Source organism: Hippichthys cyanospilos, chromosome 14, assembly GCF_059441005.1.
Source record: "Hippichthys cyanospilos isolate Australia breed blue-spotted pipefish chromosome 14, RoL_Hcya_1.0, whole genome shotgun sequence".
NCBI lineage: Eukaryota > Metazoa > Chordata > Actinopteri > Syngnathiformes > Syngnathidae > Hippichthys > Hippichthys cyanospilos.
In genome coordinates this window covers 15,730,453-15,747,656 of record NC_142382.1, presented here as the reverse complement: position 1 = coordinate 15,747,656, position 17,204 = coordinate 15,730,453, and the positions used below count along the sequence as shown (strand labels likewise).

Sequence of the window (17,204 nt, the reverse complement as noted above, 5' to 3'; positions counted from 1 at the left end):
TAGCAGCAAGAGTTTAGGGACTATGTAGTGCGAAATTAAGCTATTTGTTAACATTGTGGACAGATCAGATGTCTGGTAATTGGTATCACTGCATTGGCACTGAAGCTTTCTCTTTCTTGGAGGGGGATTCATGCCATTTTGACGCTGGCGTCCAGCACAACACTGCCCTCCAGTGGCGGACAGATGAACTAAGGATGGGTACCCTGGATTTTCCTCCAATATGGATTTGCCGATAAGACTGCCTCCGGTTCATCCTTTTTATGTTTTTCAAGAGTGACACTGCCTCGCTGCTATGAGTGGATAGGGGAAGAATATTGATAAAGGACATGACACAAAGGACAGGATATGTAGCAAATACCTTTAGCTGAATGCTAAACGGAAATGGGGGGGGGGGGGTACACTTAAAAAAAATTATCAAATGTGTTCAAATTGTCAGTGTGGCCTGACATCGTCTCTCATTCTGTGCCACAAATTGATTTGCATGACACCACCGATTCCGAGGGATTCAAAAAAAAAAAATGTTAAATGGCATCCAAAAGTAACTACACTGAATATTTATGAAATTGAAATAGGAATATTTATTATGTCATAATTAGGGTATTATGACTTTTGAAAACTTTTGCATTATGGGAAAACAGGCTAAGCCAATCATAGAAGTCATTGAAAGGCTTGCAAATGTTATAAGTTGGCCACTGGCGCTACCTGGTGGTTTTGGGGTGTCAACACAAAAAATTCTATTGCGCTCCGTTTTCAAGTTTCTGTTGAAAGGATTGATACAAAAATCGAGGGAAATGCATGATAAAATATCCAGTTTTAACATGTCCAAAATTGACAATATTTTCAATTTTGAATCAGCCGACATGGTCTAATTTTGACCTCCCATAGGGTGACCTCCCGTTTGCAAGCATTTTGAAAGGACGTCAGCGTGGCATATTGAAAGTCGTCATGTTTTGACAATCTATGCAATATTTTAGCCTCCTACTGTAGCGTTTTATTTTTTTTTTGGTATGCTTTTCCTTTGAGATCACACATCAAAAACATCAAAAAGTCTGCGTTCAGTCAAAATTTCCCCCAGGGGTTAAACCATGGCAGAATCAACTCCAACATCAACAAAAAAGCCCATGACTTGTTAACAGGGCATACATTTATCAAACTGAAGTAGAGCTAAGGTACCTTATGCAGCTGAGTAGATTCAGAAGCAATGTGAAATTGATCATTTTTCCGCTCAACCATTTTATCACCTCTTGATGATCGTACATTCGAAAGAATACGACTTGGAACAAAATACATTCAGTATGGTAACAAAAAAAGGATATTTTTTCCTCCATAAGGTCCCTGAACCAAAATGAGTTTGACACCAGTTTCCAATCAATTAGTAATCAATGTTAACATTACAATTTGGGAAATCTAAACGTCAGAGATACTTCCTGTATACTTGATTACAGTACATTGCAGGTGACACCAATTAATATAGCAGTAAGCTTCCTTACCAATATACACACCAACTATTCTTAACCAAGCCTCTTTATTGCCACATATGGAGGAAGAGTGCAGATCTTTTTTTTTTTTTTTTAACATGTGCTCAGACAAGCATGACTTAGCTATCACAGGACTTAATTAGACTTTAGTACAAACCTGGCTATAAGCACTTCTCCCGCTTGGAACATGCACACCAAACTGCCCGTGGATTTGAATATATCAGCTCATTGAGCAGGAAAAATTAAGCAATTACTTTGCCATTAAAACTGAATGCACATTGTCTTCATAATGTGTACAACCAAACGGTACTTCCTGCTGGTGTCTGTCAACTAGGCTGGAACAGATGTTAATTTAGCAGAACATTTTAAGGTTGCTAGGTGTATAGTGCAGGTCCTACATGTAACATCTGTTGAGAAGAAAGGAGGGCTTAAAAATAATATGCAGCAACACGCTTGAGGATTTTGTTACCTTGCCGTGCAGATTACATGTGAAATTGAAGGAAAACAAAGCATTCAACCAAATTATTGAAAATGGTTTTTAAAGGTTTATATCTATATTGTTCATCATGTATTCCTCATTTTTAATAACCCAGAGAACTCAAATCAATATCCATGCTTTATAAGAAAAAAAATTGTAAAAATGGTAACAACTTCACTGTGTATATATCACTCCATTGCCTTTGTTCTTTCAAACGTAGCTAAAACAGAGAAAGCAGTTCTAAAATGCAAATTACAATCACAACAATATTGGTAAAGTCATAGCTTATTGACATTTATTGCTCTTTTTATAAATTGTGTTATTAGACAGCGTGACCAGCGGCTAATTCTGGGTGTTTGTGATCTCTCCCCAATGCCAGATGGACCAGTCTCAGGCTGACTGCGGCCATGATGGCAAGGGGGAAAGAAAATGGATATATGAACCAATACTGTATATACTTTAAAAAATATCCAAAAACATTTAAGACAAAAACAACTAGTTTGTGTATTGTTCTTCCTTAAACAAGTTCACTCAAAAAAGGTGCATGAAGAGTTTGGGGAGTCCACTGTCTCTGCTTCAACACACAACACGGCCTCACATCTTCTTAGGGCGCTTTTTGGGTCTCTGGTTGAAGACTGGTGAGGTGCTCATCAGGGAGTCCGGTGAATGTGAGGCATAGCTGCCATCTGATGCGGCGCCAGCCGGAGAAGGCGCAATGGCGCCCCCCGACTCACTCATTGTCGACATGGGGCCCCCTTCCTCAAACACGTCTCCACCCAGGTGGTGATGGTGATGAGGATGAGGGTGATGCGCAGCACCCTGACCTTCGTCACCATCGTGCGGTTCCATTTTTACTTGAGGCCACAAGGGAGAGCTGTTGGCCACACCGCCACCTGGGAATGACCGAGAAATTAATTGCACAAATTGAATCCAAGGAATTTCCATGATCTTCTTTCAGGTACCTCTATATTATTGTATTTACTGCATAAACACACATAGTGTTCAAATAATAAACAGTCGCACGGTGGAATGTGTTTAATCCAGAGAAAGCAGTATGTTGAACATGAAAGGAGGAACGCTTAATTCAGGACTAAGTCATGTAACAGTGGTTGAAAATTGCAGCTCTTCTGGAGACCTTAACATTTTTCATTGCATCTGTGAACAAAAATAGGACTCACTTGAGGTGTGAGGAGAATGGTCGGCATCTAGGCCTGCGGACAGCCTCTCGCCATGAGCTCCGAGTACCCCCATGGGCAAGGTTTGGTCCCCAGACGCAAGATCGGCTTCTGGCTCCTCACTAACAGGGAAGGAAATGTCACTCATGGGCTCCTCCTTGATCCTAGGGGGCTTTGAGTCCTCCAGAGCCTTTTCAGGATTCACCAACCTTTCGTATTCTTCTGACAGATCATTAGTGACCTGGAAAGGTAATACTTATTTTCAGTTCTTAGCAGCCTTTAAAAATGGCAAAGAAATAATAACAATGATTAAAAAAAAACAAGCACATGTTGTCCACAGATCTAGGTAGTTATTGTGGGTTCAACGATTCCACATTAAATCCATGATTTTTTATTTTTTTTTAGTTAAATGTTATTTAAGCTATACTGTGTGTGTGTATATATATATATATATATATATATATATATATATATATATATATATATATATATATATCTCCTTATCCTAATATTGTCATGCTACAATAATTCTCTACAATCTATATCTGCATGTGGCATCCTGTGTGGAGTTTGCATGTTCTAATAAATGATGGAATAAAATCCATTGCATATATCTAAGATTGTTGCTTTTCCAAAATAGAGCATGCCCCCTATCCCCAACATAGTGTTATTTATTTTTTTATTTTAAGATTAGAACCACAACAAAGAAAATAATGAAGCTACCATACCATACATGCTTCACTGGAGTCAGAGACAATGACACAAACCAAGCTGCATAGAATAAATATGTTAAAATTATTGGCGCATACTTTAATTAAAAAATAAATGAATAAAGAGGACATGTGATGTTACACAGAATTTACTTTATTTTAATTGTAGATAAATATTTGGGTCTCTCGGTTGCCTGCCCACTTTTTAAGGGTGAAATTAAGAAAACAGGTACATTTTGTGTGGCCAATATCTGAAAATGTTTGCGTGTTTTAAATGTTGTGCAATTGATGCAACATATACCAATAAAATATAAATGCTTTTGAATCAGGTTTCAAACCAGGGGTGTCAAACTCATTTTTATCATGTGCCTCATTGTAGTTATAGTTTCTGTTGAAGGGCCTACGTTTTAAACAATTGTTTTTTCCATACCAATGATTAGAATCTTTCAAAATCCTTCCCAAAACGATGTTCAGCTCAGAATGCTCTTTTAGTAAACAATTATATGATTTAATCTGTATTTGTGTGCATTAAACCTAGTTTTGAACTGCTTTGAGGTGCTCTACTATTAATTAGAGGATGTTTCAACTGTTATATCCCCTCCTCCATATTTTTGCAGCAAAGAGAGCGTAAAACCCCACAGAACAGATTGATAAGATTTGGAGTAACCACTAGGTTTACATTATCTCACAAACTACACTGTTATGTTGCTTTAGCCTGTGGCCAGTCATAAAACGTGACATCCCCCACCTGTAACATGTAGCTGTGATAATCCTTAATGCGCACTTGCCAGAAGCGCTGCAGGGCAAGCACACTGCCGATGCCCACTTCGTGGAAAACTTGTTCCATCACGTCAGGAAAGGGACTAGCCCCCACCCGGGCCTCCCTGTCCACAGCTACCCGCAGAAGGCGGGTCAAGCGGAGATAGTGCTCGTGAACCAGGTCGGTCAGAGTTTCCAGCACGCTCTCCTGGGCTGTCTCGAAGCCTGCGTGGGCCAAGATGGTGGCCACCGATTGATAAAGGAGCTGTCTGCAGGAGGGCCAACTCAGCTCTGTTACCGGCTCACCTTGACCCCTGATAACAAGAGAATGCAATTAGTAGAGGAGTGAAGGGATACGAAACAATGTTTTAAAACATCTTCAAGTGCAAAGGTTACAATTCATTTCTCGGTAAAGACAAATGCAAAAACAGCAACTAGTTGTTAGAGAGACGCTTGTCTATTTCTTATTTACTGCTGAGGTGCCCTCGGGCAAAAGCGCAACAGTGTGTTTCCAATCATTTCTTTCATGCTTCATGATCTGATGTGCTCAATCAAAGTTAGGACCTTGCAAAAAATCGACTTTTACTTTGACTATGGCCAAACCAGAAACTGAATTTGTTTCAAAAAGGTTGGTGACTATTAGGGCCCAACCTATTACCGATAATTGGCCAGCAGATTAAAGTGGCCTCAAAAATCAGCCAATAGTACAGGAATTGGTCAAGAGGGTGAAATTTGCCAAACGTTCTACCTTTATGAAGCATGTACTTTTACATCTGCTGTATACAAGTATCGAGTGCCGTTACAGTATATATTACACAGAAATCTCTACCATAAACCTACAAGCTTAATTACAGTATATACCATGACATTTGTTGATAAAGGCATTCTGTGGCCCTGTCATTCAAAACAAAGCAAATCTTAAGTTTTTCAAAGCTTAGGTGAGCAATGCAAGAAGGTTTTGCAAGGAACTGTCCCGGATGCCACTGTTTTACATGCAATCTAAAGCTGCAGTTTGTTTAAAAAAACAAACAAACAAACAAACACAGAAAACGTAAATCAGTCAAGTATTAAACATGACACTTCCATCTACTGGTAATGCAACCTTCTATGACAAGGATTAATGGCCTTACAACCTCAACAATTAAATGCATTGTGCCGGGGAAACAAAAAAGGGAAACTTTTTTTGTAAACAATGTCTTCATGGTTTGCGCCCTGCCATTCATTTGAACCCTGCTGTTATCAGGTAAGTGAAAATCCGCATGTATTTGAAATGCACTGGGGGGAAACAAATGTTATTTTATCCGCTATGCATCCATTCTCTTCAGCAGCTGATCCGCACTTCAGTCGCTGTCTTACTGGTGCCCGTCCCAGTCATTACCAGGCAGCAGACGGGGACAACCATTCACACTCACAATCAGACCAAAGGGAAATTTTGACTTTTTTTGGAATGTAGGAGGATGCCAGAATGCCCGAAGAAGACCAACGTGAGCATAGGGAGAACATGCAAACTCCGAACAGGAGCCTTCCACCGCAAGGTGGAATTGAACCCAGGGCCTCTGCACTCTGATGCACGTGTGCTAAACAGTCTGCCACCAGAAATCAGTATTTTATTTCTGCTAAAAATCTGTAACAGCCTCAAAACACACATCTGTCGGGGCCTATAGTGACTATAACATCAGTCTCTCTCTAGTGATATTGCCTAAATGTTAAATTGAAACAGAATAAACAATACCAAAGAACAAAAATTAGTTAGTAAACAGATATTGTGGGGGGGAATTGGCTGTGTAAAACACTTAACGCAAAATGTCTCATTCGAGTCTAAAATTATTTGATAGTAACAGCTCTAATATGCAAAATGTACTACAATTGTCAGATTAACTTAATCTGATCTTCTCTAAACATCTGCATGCGCAAGTCCTCCTGTTGAATCAAAATAGGATGAGTGTGAAGGGAATCATATATTAGGTTGTTATCATTATGTGCTTATTTTTTGTCTAGAATAGTGTGCATTGCTATCCATCTATGCAGTCCTAGTTCATCTCGCCCCAGTCCTTCGATAGAGCTGCTGACGCAGGAAAGTGTGAGCCGGGACCTTGGCCCAGCTGTTGGTGGTGCCTGGCTGGCTTTTTTGTTATGTCTTGTAATGTGCAATGCTTTCCTGAATGAATGAAAAGCAGGTGGGGACGCTTGAGCGACGAAAATGCTGTTGGCAACGCATGAGTATGTACGCCAAGCTTTTCCCTTTGCCTAGGCGGAGAAAAGTCAATCATGGCTGGTCTGAGTTACTATTTTGCTGTTTAGCAGCAGGGCTTGTCTTAGTCTATTTTTAAAGATAACCCTGACAATGAGTGCAGCTTCAGCTTTTCTCAAAATTGATGAACTTACTTGTAAAAGTCACTTTCAGGGTCACTGTGACGAAGTTGAAAGGGTTGCCGAGGCTCTTTGCAGTCAAGTGGTAGCAAGTCATCAGGCATGGCCGGAGGGGTGGGAGGGCGCAAGGGCAGGCTTGTATCGACATCTTCCAGTCTGCCACCAACCTCAGAAGATGTGGAGCTTTGGCCCTGAGCAGCAGCCAAAAGGCCACGGAGGCGGCGGGCATGCTGGCACAGCTGCACCGTGTGAATAGTGAGACTGCAAGGCTCTGAGGGGATGTCCAGCATTGTCGTGGGGCGCGGACGCTGGGCCGATGGCTGATGCAAAGGAGGATCCTGCATCTCCACAGATCGAAACTCACGCTGGAGCAAATCAAAGGAGCTGCGACTAGCGGAAGCCCCTGCAGGCCCAGGGATCTCACCCCAGTAGCGCATCATGATGCGCGATCACAGCCAAAACTATTTAGATACTAAGAAAGGACAAAAAGCAAAGAGAAATTTACACTGTTTGAAAATCCCAAATACTGAGAGAAAATACTGACATGTACGTTTGCAGTTTTTCAAAACTAGAAACGTTTCATGGGAATTAACCGGTGTTAATGGGAATCAACCAGAAATTTATATGACTGAAGGCTGGTTTAATGAGAAATAGCAGTGCAACAGTTAATGGATTCATTGACAACTAATTAATCACTTTGTTTGATCATTTATAACATTTAAAAGTGTCCGAATCCTATCAACTCAACAGTTGATACTCTCAGATTTCTAATCTTAAAATGACTGATTATATTTGTGTTAAATTAAAGTAAAACATGTTCACACAACTGATAATACTTTGAAAAACAAAGACCAATATTTTGGCCAATTTCCTCACATTTCGATGAAAAAAATCTTAATCAATGTATGAAAACACGTTAATGCTGAAGATTCGATCGAGCAGATTTTTGCTGTTGAGAACTAGATATACATTTAACAGTTTAAGTTTCTGAACGAGGAAGCAAGTTTGGCCTCATTTCTAATAATAATATTCAGATAGTCTCTTTGTCGACCAACTTGCATAGAAAAATACGTTCTCGTAAAAATATGGAGCACAAATGTTACACCAAGGTGAAAGCCAATTGTATTAAATCGTCCATTCATAAATGTCAAACCGAAAACCAGCGAAAGGGGAGCCCGAGCCTAGCGCTAGAAAAGAGCCTAGAAACGCATGCATTGCTGCGCGACACCTATGCTATGCATAGGAACTAGAGAGAAACGAGCCTGCTAAGGAAGAGTAATGGTTACTCACTTTTTCAACGAAAGAAGTGTTTTAAACGTAACCAATGAGAACGGCCAAAATGTGATCTGTCAAGCTTACTCATTATTTGAATTGTTGAACAGGAAACTAGCGTTTCCCCTTATTTGAACACGTTCCGGTGAAACACCGAGATAAAAAAAACAGTTCCGGGACTAAACGTACAATAGGAGCATATATTTTTTTTATCCAACTAAAAACCGTGAATTTTTACTATACTGCGCATGTTTTTAAATTTTATTTGAGTGGTCATTTTTTGTTGTTTTTGGTGGTATTCTTTTCACACAATACTTGACCCGGACTAAATTGACAAGACACCAAACAAACATGGCCGCCTCCGAGCAGCTAGAGCTGCTACACACGAATGAAAATCAGACAAAATCCGAAATGGAAACGGACAATTGCTCCTTCGCAGGGAATGATACAGACCCCGAAAAGAAAGAAACACCCGGAACGGACCTGGAAACAACGGACACGTTTAAAAAACCAACTGCGTTCGCCGCGCCTTCTCATGCTCTCAAACGCAATCTTAACGCTGCAGCAACCTCCAATTCCGGACCCGAGAGGAAATTCCAGAAAGAAAACAACGAAGCAGAAGTTGAGAACACTATTTGTGAGCCATCTGTTTTGTCAGCGGATGATAGCGAAATGCCGGACACTGCCCCTGAAAAGCATACAAATGGCGATGACCACAGAGACATTGTTCCAGTAAACGTGAAACCAGAACCCAAGCACAGGTTCCTCCCGTCTAAGCTTCCGTCCGCTGTCAAGTTTCCTCCTCTCCCATACACAGAGCCTGAGTGGGGTGGCCCTGCTCCGGCTGACCTCTATGCTCTTGAAATTCTGAAAAACGGCACCATAGTAGATAAAGTGCCTCTGGCGCACCGAGGTTACTTTGTGGTTGGACGTTTGCCGGTGTGTGATGTCTCTTTGGAACACCCGTCCATCTCCAGGTATCATGCGATCATCCAGTACCGCCAGCAGCCCGGCGAGAAGGAGACTTTCGGCGAGGATCGAGGTTTCTATATCCAGGACCTGGGCAGCACACATGGTACCGTTGTCAACAAGAACAAGATTCCTCCCAAGACTTACATCAGAATCCGTGTTGGACATGTTCTCAAGTTCGGCGGCAGCACAAGGCTATTCATCCTACAGGTGTTTATTTTCTTCTTTCCACAGTTTCCTTTTTATGAGATGTTTATTACTCTTACAGGATGACCAATAGAATCGATCAACACAAAAAAGATAATGGTGCAGCCCTCAAGTGTAAGTGTAAGACATACTGAATATGTAAATAGTAAATATATCCAACACATTTTGAGCCGTTACTCATTCATCAATTCATTTTCAATGCTGCTTGTCCTGTTTGTATGTTCTGACTGTGTTTGCAGTAGAAAGAGGGTACAAATTGAAAATACATGTCTGTTGTGTTCTTTAACATGGGGATCAGGAGTTGCTAAGGTGGTGCCCACAAGCAACAGCTACCTGACAAGTATCACATGAGTAGGCCAGGAACCTCTTCTAAAATAGCTCACCAGTAATTGGACATAGAGATTGTTTAACAATGTGGTGCAAGTGATCATGTAAAACACTTGTAGAGATTCATAAAATATACAAATCATTAATATTTACTCAACAATGACCTAATGAAAAGTAGATTGAGCATTTTCGAATTTCAAAGTTGTGTAGCAAATTGGTAGTAATTTGAACTACTCATTCACCCTTTTTGTAGTTTGGGTTAAGTTGAAAACTTAATCATTGTGTTTTATCACGAGGTACCGTTCCAGCTCTGTTGCATTTAGGTGACAGTACTCTGCGTATGTTTCTCCAGGTGGTTCCAACGGCTGCAATTTGTGAGCCCCCCCTTAAAAACTACTTGTGTTGTCTCAGATGGTTACTTAGGGCAGCAAAACAACGGTCGTTACCTGATGTACTCTTTCCTACTTCATACAAATAAATTCTTCTCCATTGCAGGGTCCAGAATTTGATGAGGAAGAGGAGTCTGAACTCACAGTCACAGAGCTGAAGGAGAGAGCCAGGAAACAGAGGGCAGCGCTAGAGAAAAGAATGATGGGAGAAGGTTCTGATGGAGAAGAAGGAGAAGAGAAGGATGGGGAGAAAAGCAGCAAGAGCATGGTGTCCAGTGAAGACTCAGGCTGTTCTTGGGGAATGGGTAAGCTCTTCATGACTATACAGAAGTGCTGAGCTGGGAAATAAACATTCTCTGTGTGACACTCCCAATGTAGCTGAAGAGCAGCTTCCAGAAGAAGATGAAAATGAGGAGAACCCCTTTTCAACGGAGTTCCAAGAAGACCAGGAAGCAGCCTATTTAAAGGACCCTAAGAAGGCCTTACAAGGTTTTTATGACAGGGAAGGTAATGTGTCTTCCGATAAATCTACAGTAAGGTGAGCAGAAAATGTTTTGACAATGAATAATATGGCACATATTTCTTTTTAACAATAGGCGAAGAGCTGGAGTTTGAATACGAAGACAAAAGCCACGGCAGCTGGCTCTGCAGGATCAAGTAAGTGTCTTGAAGTACTGCTAGCTATGTGTCCAATGTCCTTCCAGTCCAATGTTTGCAATGCTAAATCACGATCTGTCTTGAGTTTTAAATAGGGTTCAACAGCTCACCATATTCAAATCATCATTTCAATGTAGAGGAAAGCAATTTTGAAATTGCAACAGCTGCAATTCGGGAACAAAAAACAACTAAATTGGTGGAATTTGGGCTTCGGTTGTGCTCGAAATTTGCTTCTGAAAGCTTATAAAAACTGCTGAATGATCCTGCGGCTTGGTCTTCCAGGCTGCCGGTAGATGATGCTTTGGGTCGACAGCTTGTTGCTGAAGTCACCCACACGGGGAAGAAGAAAGAAGCAGCAGTCCAGTGCTGCCTTGAGGCCTGCCGGATGCTTGAAGCCAGAGGGCTGCTGCGCCAGGAGGCAGGTGTGTGTGTGTGTGTGTTTGGGGGGGTGTTTGCCTTAGGGTTAGACCTATGGAGGGTTCTAACAACTGGTTCTCTATGTTTATAGTGTCCCGCAAGCGCAAGAAAAAGAATTGGGAAGATGAGGACTACTATGACAGTGATGATGACACCTTCTTAGATCGGACAGGCACCATTGAAAAGAAAAGGAAAGAGAGAATGAAGAAAGCAGGAAAGATTCAGGAGCGGCCAGAGACCTATGAATCATTGGTAAAGTGAGCATACATGCAACAACAGAGTAGACTCAAGGGGGGGGTCCTCCTTTTTTGACATCACAAAGAATATTAAGCTCAGGTTCATTCTGTAATAGAAGTATCATTATCATTTTAAATTTTTTTTTTAGCTGAATGTTTGAATCACAGTAAAAAAAAAAAATCTTTGGTTTGCTTTAGTACATACATTACACTGAGTATTAATGAACATGTTTGTAATAATTGAGCTACAGAGCATCTGAGTAAACAAAGAAGGCAAGCTTAAAGATTTCATTCACAATAACATGGATGATGTACTTCTACTAGTTTAAACACAGTTTCCAGATTAATATTGCAATTGTGGATTATGAATAAAACATTAAACCCATCTGTTTTGATCCACCTCAAGGGAGCGCCCATTTAGCCATTTACTGTCGACCATAAACGATATCACAGTTGCTCTGGTAATGAATGACCAGTCACGACTCACCTGGTTGCTGAGTCTGTGTGTTTATGCTGAGTTGTAATTAGTTGTTACCGGAGCAACTGTGATGTCGACAGCAAGTTGCAAAATGGCCGCCTCCTAAGACTAATAAAAGCGGATGGATTTCACTGCCTAATTCATATCCCATAATGGCAATAAATCAGAATGCTGGTTTTAGGCAATTAGGCCATCTAGAAGTGAAACATCTTGATTAATAAAAAAAAATCTGCTTTTAGCTGGCAAAGCTATCACAGGTGGAGAAGGAGGTTGTAGAAACCCAGAAAAAGCTCGGCACAGCTGGGAAAGGTGAGTCGTTTTCAAATCTGCAGTTTAAGAACAGTCACAGTGCTTCACTGATCCCACTGTTTGTTGTGTTGCTCCATTTCCCTCAATATTCTACAAAATGTGTTTCACGTTAGTTCTTTGAGTAGTTGTGTATTTAACTCAAGGAATTGTTTCCTTTTTCCCTTTTGAATTAGTTTTTGATTAAGGCTATAACATAACAAAACTGGGATGAAATGAAGCACTGTAAATATCGTAAACAGTCGTCACATTCTTATTTGTTCACCAGACTCCTCCGGCTCTTCTACCGACGACCCATTGGACGCTTTCATGACAGCTGTGCGCAGCGATGCAACCATGGATGCCGTGGAGCGCAGGAAGCTCCATGTGCACATCGCTGACTTGCGAAAAGATGCCCAGCGGCTCCGCAAGTTGGTGGAACTCACTCGCCCTTCACAGCTTCCCTCACTACTCCCCAGGTGAATGCATTCTTCTGGTCTCCCTTTTCCTATGATATGAATAAAAATGTATTCTGTCGACATAGATGGTCATTTTAATATTGTTACAATATCAAATGTAGTTGTAAGACAAGTACAGTGCCAATTTTGAGCACAAATTGATCATACTTTGGTGCCATAGTGGCAGCTCAAAGTCCGAAACAAGAAAGAAAGCCTTGCCACTTTTTGGAGCCATGAAAGGAGGAAGCAAGTTCAAGCTGAAGACTGGCACTATTGGGGTAAGTGAATTCTAGTTTTCCAAGCGAAATAGTACATGAACACATTACCTTTAAGCAAACATAACAAGTCTTCATATCTGTTGTAGAAATTGCCTCCTAAGCAACCCATCTTGCCCCCTGACCTCTTAACCACCAAAGAACTTCCGCCAGGAGGAGAAGAAGAGGAAGAGGAGGAAGAAGAGAAGGAAAACGGAGAGGTAGAGCCAGAGACCAGTGAAAAAGAGGATGATCATGAAGATGAAGTGTGCAAGCTGAAAGCTGCTGCTGCTGTTGAGGACAGTGACCTCGTCCCTCAAGAGACTTCGGGACTGAAGGGAGAAGATTTTGTGCCGGAGCCAAAAGGTCATCTGCCAGATCGCCCTTCAGAAAATAGTGAGTCATAATATGTGCCACTAGATGGCAGGACTAGTTTGCATTGAAATGCATTTCAATGCTTGCCCACTGTCCTAGAGCCTACCTATTATGCTTGCATGACATTGCATAAAAAAAAACTCAATCAAGAAAAAAAAAACTTTGAACTTTGCTTTAGTTGTTCGCATCGCAGCAAGTTGATTTAGTGTTGTTGTGACTGTGCTTCTGGGAGGATATTCAAAATAAAAGTGGAGCAAGGCCGCTCACGTCCAGTATAGATTGAAGGATTGGCTGGCTTTCTCACGTTTGGCTTTTATGATACAGTATAAAAAAAAGAAAATGTTAAAATGTGTTCATATTAAGGCACACTTGTCTTAATAAATCAAAAAATTGTTCATCAAATATTCTTATCCTGGATGTAATGTTTTTTTTCTCCTTCTGATATCAGAGCAAAGTCCTGAAAAGAAGAAAAGCAACGCATGTATTCAGAGCCCCAAAGCTAATCATGACCCACCATCTTCCGGTGAGATTTCCTGTTTCCAAGTGCAATTTGACAATGAGATCTTAACTTGGCGTGTCCCAGCAGAATCCAGAGATAAGAGTGAGGAGGATCTCAAGCCAAGAAAGAAAAAGAATGTGGTGGGCCCCAGCAGGGTAAGAGTCAATGCTCGCAAAGAGTTGGAAATTTACGACACATATCTGTAGTTTCCCCTCGCCAGCCATGAAAAATACAAAATAGTTGGCCTTCCTCACATTTGATTGCATTTACAGTACCTTAATCCATTTTTAGTCCTCTTTACTCAAGTGTCAGAGTTTGGTATGTCCAATTTTGGCCGCCGTTACAGTACAAAAAAAAGTAACCATATGGCAAAACACATATGTTGAATACCTGAACTTGCATGAAACCTGGTAGTTTTAGCAACGATAATGCTAAAATATAGCTTCCCCATTTTTTTTTCTTCAATTCCCTTTTCACTCATTCACTGCCTTTCTGGTCAAAAATGGATCTTTGCCATCTATTGACAATGGTAGCGATTGAGGTAAGACGGGTTCTCGAACCTTTTGGCGTCAGGGACCCCTTTTAGAAAGCACATTTTCCAAGGACCCCTATTGCAAAGGTTTGAGGAGAAATTATTAAAAAAAAAAATAATAAGCACCCTTTTTATTCAACAGATTCAATTTGACAAGTAAATGGGTTTCTTTTCAGCTAAACTGAAGTTTAGAAAAATATAGTTGCAAATTGCACGCCCCCTGATAACAAACTAGCTGGATTTCCAATTATTTAGTCAAAAACAGCATTATAAAAAAAAAAATGCCGCTTTAGCTGTGCTGGCTTCATTGCCCTGTTAGCAAGCACACAAAATGCATTTTGACAAATTTCACAATGACTTCATTTTCAAAAATGTATTAAACTGGTTGAATTGATTGCCTCATTTTTTGTGTGTGTTTGCGCGCGTCTCCATAGCCACCTGTGCAGCTATCCAGTCAATACCCGCAGGACGACCCCGATTACTGTGTTTGGGTGCCGCCGACAGGTAACTGCCCCCCCCAATGGGCCCAGCTCGGGACACACTTGTATTCTATTTGGAGTAATTTGGAGAGTCACATTTTGACTCTGTCGACTTGACACACCAGCCTAGTCACATTATAACTAAGGAGCGCATGTACAGTAGAGGACAAGTTCAGGTTAGCAAGAAGATTGATCGGAATTAGGTCACATTTGTTCTTTAATATCTATGAGGATCGCATTTTTGGACAAAAGTTTCGGAGGTGGCAATTGCTAAATGCATCATTTTGGAAGAGGTCATTATTCCTCACTTACCGTAATTTCCCAAACATTAAAGTACAAGGCACACCTTTTTTTTTTTCCCAAAAATGAAGGCCAAAAGTAGGGGTGCTTCCTATAAACGGTAACTTAAAAATGTGTTTTTGTTTTTCGTTCGAGGAAGATTGATCTGTCAGCCACAGAAGTCTAGTTTTGACGCACAAATGTGCATTTTTATATGGGCTGTATTCTTACTTACAATAATTACTGTAACGTGAACGTCGGGTGGCTGTTAGCAACCAGTGTCTGTTGCCGCCAACAGCAGCTCGTGTTAGCTGAGGTTGTTCCTGCTATATTTCCCAATCCAAAGAAGTTGGAAGGATTGAACCGAGGTCCGTGTCCATCCTCGTCCACACACAGGAATATTACTAAAACGGAGAGAATCATGTCAAATATATGATGTCTCCAGCTGATTGAATTAAGAGTGCTCCGGTTAGAGAACACAGAAAGGTAATCCATGCTGAATTTAATGTGCAACAAGTATATCATTTACAGATATGAACACAAGAAAATATGAAGCTTTGACCACAAAATTAAGGGTGCGTCTTATATTTGGGGAATTACGGTAATCTCTCTGCTTCATTTACATCAAGTGATACCAAATTGATGTCCCTTTTAGGTCAGACTGGAGATGGCCGCACTCATCTTAACGACAAGTATGGCTACTGAGTGGAAAAATCTCCCCAATGTCGTCAAGTTCTATCTGACGCAACACGTCAAGGCCTTCTGCACCATCACGCCTAGATGATCAAATTCATGAGCGACCAAAAGGAAATAAAGACAATACTGCTTTTCAAATCACGGTCGGCTGAGATGATATACAGGGCTTGACAAGCGTCGCCAACGCAAGCGTTTGACCACTTTGACCTTGACATACAGGAGTCGGGTTCAATCCGTTTCACCTTTCAAGCAGAAAATCCAAAATGGCAGCCGAAGAAGAAGTTAACTAAATTCAGCTTTTTTTCCTCCTGTCTCTGACTGCTCCTCTTTCACTTCAAGCCACCTGACATTCAATCTGTATCCCTCCCCTATTTGGCTCGACTTGATCACTGGCATTACTTTTTTTTTTTTTTTTTTTTTACCCCCCTCCTGCGAAAAAGAGTGAGTAGCAGGGAGGGAGAGCAGTGAAGCAGCTTTTCTGACCATCTGGACACTTGGATGGCTCACTGGATGAAACGCAAGCTGATAATGACTCAAGCTACAGTAAGCGGAGTTGTGTGTCAGCTGACGCACACACACACACGGTCCAACCTTCTCAAAGTTCTCATTTTAACTGGATTGTCTTTATGCGGCAGTCAGCCATTGTTGTACGTTTCGGTCTACTGCTTATTTGGTTTGCTGCCATTATCTGCTTCTTTTCCGGTGACAAAAGTACTTTTACGTTGTATTTTGTTATATAGATATGTAATAAAATGACCTTCTACAACCGCCTCGGTCATTTGACATGCTTCATATGAACAAAATGTATTCCTCGGCGCACACCCACGTGTCTGATCCATCCCAATGAAGCTTGTGGCGTTGGCTGTCAAGGTGTTGTCACTGGGAATTGCTAATCATTGGCAAAAAACGTTGATCCTTGCTTCAAACATACGGGACAAGCCTTGCGCGCCCCCACCACGCAGATTCTTGTCATACGCACCAAATGTGACCAAGCACCGATTAAACCGCAGCTCGACACTCGGTCGCTCTGCGCAGTGGTCACAGAGCCACTTGGCGTGCTTAAGCAACCTCGTTAGATTAGGGGCGCTTACATAAGGTCAGATGGGTTGAAGCATAATTCTGCTGATTTATGTAATACACAATGCTAAATTGTCTGCAGATAATATATAAAGCCACATTCATTTTATGTGGTGTCGTAATAAGTGTGCGTACGCTAAGATATTTGACACTTGTGGTGTGTTGACATCAGCAATGGTTGAAAGGGATATTTTATTCCTTGCTAACTCATTTGACCTAAATTGCAAATGCCTGACTACAAGTCATTTGTATTCTGGACATGTTTCAAAAAGAGATTGTAACTAACAATGGTGGGAAGTAATCTAGCACAAGTACTTTGTCACTGTACTTAAATTGAAATGGATTAAA

At 41.0% G+C, this 17,204-nt stretch overlaps 2 protein-coding genes across 2 annotated transcripts; one reads left to right on the top strand and one right to left on the bottom strand.

Annotated features, from left to right (window-relative positions):
- Positions 1-968: 968 nt before the first annotated feature.
- supt7l (SPT7 like, STAGA complex subunit gamma) lies at positions 969-8,388 on the bottom strand. Its single transcript, XM_088433319.1, has 5 exons — positions 8,261-8,388; positions 6,986-7,442; positions 4,590-4,914; positions 3,135-3,372; positions 969-2,849 (listed from the first exon to the last, which is right to left on the bottom strand). Exons 2-5 carry the CDS (start codon positions 7,408-7,410, stop codon positions 2,551-2,553), a joined length of 1,287 nt encoding a protein of 428 aa, XP_088289445.1. The 5' UTR covers positions 7,411-7,442; positions 8,261-8,388; the 3' UTR covers positions 969-2,550.
- Positions 8,389-8,584: 196 nt separating this feature from the next.
- On the top strand, positions 8,585-16,549 carry slc4a1ap (solute carrier family 4 member 1 adaptor protein). Its single transcript, XM_088432916.1, has 14 exons — positions 8,585-9,421; positions 10,241-10,439; positions 10,513-10,641; positions 10,731-10,791; positions 11,074-11,213; positions 11,300-11,460; positions 12,162-12,231; positions 12,497-12,686; positions 12,847-12,943; positions 13,030-13,315; positions 13,743-13,817; positions 13,881-13,948; positions 14,760-14,829; positions 15,739-16,549. The coding sequence occupies exons 1-14, from the start codon at positions 8,594-8,596 to the stop codon at positions 15,786-15,788; spliced, it is 2,424 nt and encodes an 807-aa protein (XP_088289042.1). The 5' UTR covers positions 8,585-8,593; the 3' UTR covers positions 15,789-16,549.
- The last annotated feature ends 655 nt before the right edge of the window (positions 16,550-17,204 follow it).

Bases quoted from the DNA above. Each gene is read 5' to 3' on its own strand.
- supt7l (XM_088433319.1), bottom strand. From the start codon at position 7,410: ATGATGCGCTACTGGGGTGAGATCCCTGGGCCTGCAGGGGCTTCCGCT. The intron at 3,373-4,589 runs GTGGGGGATGTC...TTACCTTTCCAG, and splicing joins ATCACAGCTACATGTTACAG to GTCACTAATGATCTGTCAGA. The intron at 2,850-3,134 runs GTGAGTCCTATT...GGTCATTCCCAG, and splicing joins CCATTCTCCTCACACCTCAA to GTGGCGGTGTGGCCAACAGC.
- slc4a1ap (XM_088432916.1), top strand. From the start codon at position 8,594: ATGGCCGCCTCCGAGCAGCTAGAGCTGCTACACACGAATGAAAATCAG. The intron at 9,422-10,240 runs GTGTTTATTTTC...TCTCCATTGCAG, and splicing joins CAAGGCTATTCATCCTACAG to GGTCCAGAATTTGATGAGGA. The intron at 10,642-10,730 runs GTAATGTGTCTT...TTTTAACAATAG, and splicing joins AGGTTTTTATGACAGGGAAG to GCGAAGAGCTGGAGTTTGAA.